Source organism: Tupaia chinensis, unplaced genomic scaffold (genome assembly GCF_000334495.1).
Source record: "Tupaia chinensis unplaced genomic scaffold, TupChi_1.0 Scaffold145907_1, whole genome shotgun sequence".
Taxonomy (NCBI): domain Eukaryota; kingdom Metazoa; phylum Chordata; class Mammalia; order Scandentia; family Tupaiidae; genus Tupaia; species Tupaia belangeri.
Genome location: NW_006205765.1, coordinates 1,061,019 through 1,067,723, shown reverse-complemented (window position 1 = coordinate 1,067,723; position 6,705 = coordinate 1,061,019). Strand labels below are relative to the sequence as shown.

General features: G+C 53.9%; 1 protein-coding gene across 1 annotated transcript in view; it reads left to right on the top strand.

Moving 5' to 3' along the window:
- SPEG (striated muscle enriched protein kinase) overlaps positions 1-6,705 on the top strand; it is a 68,022-nt gene that overhangs the window by 800 nt on the left and 60,517 nt on the right. The window contains 2 exon segments of the mRNA XM_006168670.3: positions 19-134; positions 242-313. Coding sequence (XP_006168732.2) covers positions 19-134; positions 242-313 — 188 coding nt within the window.

The following is a 6,705-nucleotide window of genomic DNA, read 5'->3' as shown; positions in this document are numbered from 1 at the left end:
GCCTTCCCCGGATCCCAGCTGCCTGTGGCTGCGGAGCTGCGGGGCCCGGGACGCCGGCGTGTACAGCTGCAGGGCCCAGAACGAGCGGGGCCGGGCCTCCTGTGAGGCTGTTCTCACAGTGCTGGAGGTCGGAGGTAATGGGGAGACGACGGGGCTGCGCTGGCTGCGGGGTGGGTGCTCAGAGGTAGAGAAGGGCTGCCCAGGCCACGTGGGAGAGGTACACTCCCTCCCCTCTCCCCAGGTGCCTTGCTTCTCAGCTGCACTGGCCAGGAAGTGCAGATCAGGAGGAAAGTGCAGGGAAATGGGTGTCAAGGTAGGGAGGCTCCCAGGGAAGGTCAGAGGTCAAGGGTCAGCAATGAGTAAGCCATGGCTGAGCCCAGTCAGTCTTCTTGGGGAATTCCCGGTAGGCACTCTCCTAGCTTCCCTGTAGAGAGTGGCCTGCAGAGAGGGAGAGATCATCGCAGTCACTTAGACTTGAGACCACTCCATCAGTCTCTTACAGTGCCTGAAGGAAGGGGCCAGCTCCCCTGGTCCAGGGTGCACTGCTGGGGCCAGGGGCTGGAGTGCCTTGTGGAAAACTGCTATGGCAGATTGGCATGGCCAGCTCCAGGCAGGGTGGGAGAGGCCAGGAGGTGGTGCGTAGGAAAGGTTCAGGGCAGCAGGAAGTGGAGTTAGGGAGAGAGCCCCTGCAGCAGGAGTGGAGGGGGACCCTTGAGGATGCACTTGCCTGCATGTGTGTGTCCACATGCACACGCACACACAGAGGCCGTGGAGGGCTTGGGACTCTGGGTGGCAATACAAACAGGTGAGGGACAGGAATGTGGCGTGGCCATGGAAAGCCTGCGACCAAGTCTACCTGAGGTCTCAGAATGGATGTTCGGAGGGCATGGAGGGGAGATGCCTGAGGCCGGCGTGCTGGCCCCTGAGTGTGGTGTGGTGGTGGAATAACAGGCTGGTGTGGAGGGAAGGCTCATGGTCTCAGGCTATGAAAGACAGGGAGAGGCAGGAGCCTAGGCCCTGTGTGCCGGGCACTGCTGGGCCGGTGTGGATGCCAGGCCTGGGCCGATTGTCCTTGGGTAAGTGTCTGGGTTTCCTTTTTTCATTTCCTTAGCGCCCGAGTTAGCCTAATGGTTTTTCTCTAAGCCAAAGACAGAGCCTGGGGCAGACTGAGCCTCGAGGAGCAGACTCGTAAGGAAGCAGGTCAGGGGGATGGCAAAGAGCTTGGGAGTCACTGTCCTGGACATTGTCAAGAGGGACCTCTCACTCTAGCCAGTGGTGTCATGTAGGAGCAGATCCTCGGGGGCTAGGAGGAGGTCCATGGATGAAGGGCCTCAGCAGCTGAGGGGATGGAAGGCTGCAGGGTGCAGCTGAGGCAGGAGAGGGGCAGGGCTAGCCCGCTGTTGGCATCCCTTCTCCCCTAGCCTCGCCCTGCCCACCCTCCTGGGGTCTCTAACAACTGGCTTCTCTTGTCTCTGTGGCGAGGCCCAGTCTAGAGAGGGACAAGGCCGATGGCTCCCAGTTGGACTAGCACCTAGCCAGGTGCAGGCTTCCCCAGCCTGGACTCAGGGAATGGGATGGGTCCCAGCAGAGTTCTGAGCTAGAGGAGTAAACTCCTTGGGGATCTTAGTGCTGGTCCTCTCAGGGACAAAGGGGGCTGAAAGCAACGGAAAGCAAGGGGCATGATAGATAAAGTGATGAGGATACAACCAGGGGAGAGAGGTTTGAAACGGGGAGGAAGGACTGCGAAGGAGAGGGGCGATCCTAATGTATGTGAAGTTGGGGAGGACCCAGGGCAGTACAGCTCCAAACACTGCCTTTCACAGGTGAGGACCTTATAGATGGGGTGCAGTGGGTGGGGAGAGAGCTACCTGAGACCTAGTTGTGGCCGCTCCAGGACTAAGAATCCAGCCTTTCTAGGTTGGGCTCTGGGAGCGTTCTACTGCTCAAGAAGTTCTAGAGAGACGAGAAGGAGGGAGAGCTGTCCAGTGTTTGGGGAGTCCATTGCCCAGGCCTTGAACTCCTGAAGATGGGAGCATCTTGGCCTGCCCTAGTTCCTCAAAGTGAGGAGTGTGATGAGGTTCAAGAGCCCTCAGTTTTGTTGTTTTCTCAGCCCCTCTGTGACTTGGGGAGTGTGATCAGGAGAACTGAGCCCTGGTAGGTGTATCTAGACAGATGCCAGGGGACAATCTGGGCTGGATTGCTTGGGTGGAACAGCAGACCTGAGAGGCTTGGGGTAAGGAAAGGACACTAGGTGCTGTGGGGCTGGATTTGGGACCTGCTGACATGCATGTAAGAATAGGACGCGGGCCGGGCTGCAGCGAGCCACAGTTGAGAACATGTCTTGGTTGTGCAGATGGAAGGTGGCAGAACAGGTGGACACTCCAGTATGTCTCATATGAAGACCCCTGTGCTTAACTATTATACCCCTCCCACATGATCTGGGGAGGGAGGGGCTTTACTCTGGTGCTGCTGCGTGAGTCTGGCTTCCTCTCCTTTCTGTTGCCCACATTGTATCCCCTAGCCTGCCCAGTGATGGCTCCTAGTCCCAGGCAGCTAAACCAGCAGGTCAGCATTGCTCAGACTCGATCATTGAAAACGTCTTGGTTGGAATCAACAGCAGGAGGACTTCAGGGTACTCGAGGAAGCCAAGCGAGGACCTGGCTGCAGAGGGAAGAAGCCAGTTTCCTGGCTGGAATTGCTTTCTGGCTCTGCCAGACAGGGTGATGCTAAGGTTCCTGGCACTCCTGAAGCTTGAGATATTAGCTCAAGGCTGGCAGGATATTGGCATGGCTCTGCAGGGTTGGGGCCCCAAGGAGATGATTGGGCTTCAGGCTGGAGAGTTGGGAGGACAGGAACCTGGAGTGGTGGCAATGGGATTTGGGGCTACAGAAATGAGGACAGACTAGACACAAAGGAGGCAAAGATGGCAGACACGGGATACCCACACAATCCTTAACACATGGGAGGTACTCTATCTCATCTAATGATGGGATTTTCCAACCCCTGGACTACTATTATGCCCATTATTCATGTAAGGAAACTGGGGTTCAGGAGGAAATTTACCCAAGGTCACGTGGCTAGTGAGGTGGCAAAGCCAGGTCTAAAAGCCAGGACTCTGGACCAGGTTCCACATTGCCTGTCCACAGAGAGAGAAGCACGGGAAGACTTATGGCTTTGTCTTCATAATCATCTTGCTCCTGTCAGCACCCCTGAATCTATCTTCTGGCCCAGACTCCAGGACAGGCAGGCATTCTTCTCTTTCTAACCACCAGGTTCCCGCCACACAGGCTGAAGAGCCACATGCCTGTGACCAGAGCAAGCACTGCCTCAAAGCCTGGGGCACGTGTGGTGAAGGCGGGGGGTTGCATTAAAGGCGAGGATAGGGAGGACGGGGCCTAGCCGAGCACAGGGGCAAGATGACCACCTGCGTGTGAGCAGGGTCTTGGAAGACTCTGGTGTCAAACAGAAGGGCCAAAGGTCAGCAGGGTTAGTGAAGCATCCTGGGAACTTGAAGGCATGGGGGGAACAGGTTAGAGATGGGAAGGAAGGCCAAGTTTGGCAGGGAAAGGTGCGGAACAGAGCAGAAGTTGTGATGAGGAATATTCTGCAGTTACCATCTTTTTCACCTGGAATTTTGAATGTCTGAATTAAAAGCCCGAGGGAAACTAGTATGCAGTTGGGAATGGGTGTAGCCGTTCATTCATGCCAAGTGCCAGTTAGGGAGAGGAGGAAGGGCCAGCATGGGAACAGAGAGGAGCCCTGGGAGGGAAAAGAGAGAAAAGCAGAGAGGTCCCCAGAAGTCTGCCAAAACCCATGCAGAAGATTCTTTCCTGAGTCAGCGTAGATCAGGGCAGATCAGGGCAAAATGAGAGGTGGTCGCTTCTCCAGCCATTTCTGGGGGGAAAGGATCTGGGACAGGACCAAGAAAGGGGAAGGCTGGGTGAATGGAGTGGTTCTGGGAAGATTTACTGTCCCCTCCCTGCCACTGATTCTCTCTACGCTAACCCCTCCTCCCATATTGACTGAGTGCCTACTGTGTGTCAATTACTGTTCTAGTTGCTTGAGATACAAGAGTAGGAAGAAAAAAGACCAAACTTCGTGTCCTCTGAGAGATTACTTTCTAAAGAAGGGAGACAGGCAAATGCAACAGACATAGTAAATAAGCAAATTATATAGTATGTCCGAAATACAGGGCAGGCTTGTAAACGAGGGAGGGAGAAACTGAACAGAGGCAGGAACGAGAGGAGCAAAGGGAGGGTAATGGGTACATGCGACTCGGAGCGGGGTCAGCGGGCGAGACATGGCATGGCCTGAGGACTTCGGTGGCTCTGGTTAAGGGGAAATGCTGGCAATGTAGAAATGGGAAGTTTAGATTTGGGGGAGTGGCAGGTGGGCCCAGCTGCCCAGCCTTGGAGAGAAAATGGGGCATTCTGGGGCCAGCCAGAGGGCCCACCCTGAGAGCATGTCCCAGGCCAGTGCTTTAGGGGTGAACAGCACAAGCCCAGGGCAGGAACACAGAATCCTGCCGGCCCCTCCTCAGCCAGCTGTCCCGTCACTCACTCCTGCTGCCCATTGGTTATTTTTGCTACGGAATGTGCCAGCCCCTTGGATTCTCCTGGGGATCAGGGAATCAAGTTACCCCCCTCCCACTCAGCATCCCCATCTGCAGGGAAAGCGTCTGTGGGTGTCCAGGGTCCTCTGGCTGGAAGAAGTAGAGACATACTGTGTACCATCTCCGAGCATGGCCCCTGTGCTTGCATCTGCATGAGTAACTTTTGCTTCTGGCAGCCTGGAAGGAAGCAATGCCTGTTGCATCAAAGATTTACAAGACATGACCTTCAACTTTCAACCAAGGGGGCCCCAAACTCAAGGAACTTGGGAGGACAAGTAGAAAGTGAACATGACGGACGTGCTGTTGAGAATGATTTGAACTTAAGCTAAATGAACTCACGGGCCTGGCCCTCTAAATTTACTTTAGACTCAGGCTTTAAAGAAATATGGTTAGGGGGACTGGCAGGTAGTGGGTGATTGGGGAACTGGGCTCCCACATGGCTGACTACGGTTTAAGTCCCGGATCTGGCAGCTTGCTTTCTCACTCCCCAACTGCTGCCTTTCTGGTCAAATTACAAAAAAGAAAAAAAGATAATGGTGGTGCATGGAATTAAATAAATAAAATTTTTAAAGAGATTTTTTGCTATAGAGTGTACATGCTCTCTGGCGAAACAGAGAGACAGAAAATGAGACATCGTCCCCTAGCGGGGATGGCAAAGCTGCAATCCTTTCTCCTACATTTTCCTGTCAGATTTTGGGCATGCACGCACTTGCGCTCAGTGTGAGTTTTAAGCTGCTGGGTCTAGGGCTCAAGTCATCGTTGATTGTGGGAGTCCAGCAATGTAATCATTACACTGTCTGCTGATCTCCTTAAACAATTCTTTAAAAAACCCCAAAAATTGTTTAATGTAAAAAATAAAAAATATATGGTTAGAGAGCCAGCAAGCAGTGTGGTAGTTAAGGCGCTAGATTCCCACATGGCCGACCACAGTTTGAGTCCCAGGCCTGCCAGGCATGAGTGCATGCATGTCCCAAATCCCGAGACGATAATGTAGGCAAAGGGATTGTGGCATGGCCATCCCGCCTGGAGGGTGAGTTCTCACTTTCCCTCTATCTGTCTCCCCTGAGCACACATACTCTTTGGCAAAAACCTAAAGAGAAACAAAGAGAGAAACAAAGAAAAAGACAGGGAATTCACTGACCAAATCAGCCTGATGGCACAGTGGCCAATCCTTGTCCTAGTGCCTGGGTTAGAAGCCGGGCTTCTTCAATGGATCAGCTAGGTGACCTTGTGCAAGTAACCTCTCTGTATTTCAATCTCTGAGCTTGGGAAGATTCCCTGCGTTTATTCATGTGATGTAGTGCAACGCCTGCTGCATACCAAGGATGCAATAAGCGTTAATAATCACTTAGTAGTCACAGCTCTGAACCAGGATTGGCAGTACCTGTGAATGCTGGCTGGAAGTTCTAGCTGAGGGACACGTGGAGTCCCAAGACCTGTGTGGCTTTGGCTAAGTGCTAGGACTTCCCTGAGCCTCAGTCCCTTGTCAGTTAAATGGAGATGGGAATGCTTATATGTGTTTTAGCTTGCAGGGTTGTCATGAATGAGGTCAGGTTTGTAAAGTGCCTGGCACTCAGTCAATGTGAAAGAAACCTAGCTATAGTGATTATTGGGGTGGGGATAGAATTTTGTGAATGCAAAATGTGCATGGTGCTGAATGGAGTGGGGTGGTGAGGGAGGAACACAGAAAAGGTTGTTGAGTGTGCTGATCTGTGAGTGGTGTGAACGGTGGCCTTTGAGAATCACAGGACTACCTCTGGGCACTTTAGTTTGGGGGGGTGCTGCGTGCAGGGGCTTTTAGCTTGGGGGGTGCAGCTTGCAGGGGCCATCAAGAAAGTCAAGGTAAAGCCCTTGGTGAGGAGACTGGGGAGGAGACTGCAGGAGGGGGTTCCATAGTCTGAATCCATGTCAGCGCAGAGCCCCCACCCCAAAGACCCCTCGCCTTGCGAATGACCTACGCACCCCCAGTGGGCGCTGCACCCCGCAGCGAGTTGGGACTGCCTGGCACAGGGTCCGTGTGCGCATGTTTGTGGAGTGAGCAAGTCGAGATGCTGCTGACCTTCCAGAGCAGCCGGGTGGGGAGGGGGCCGCGT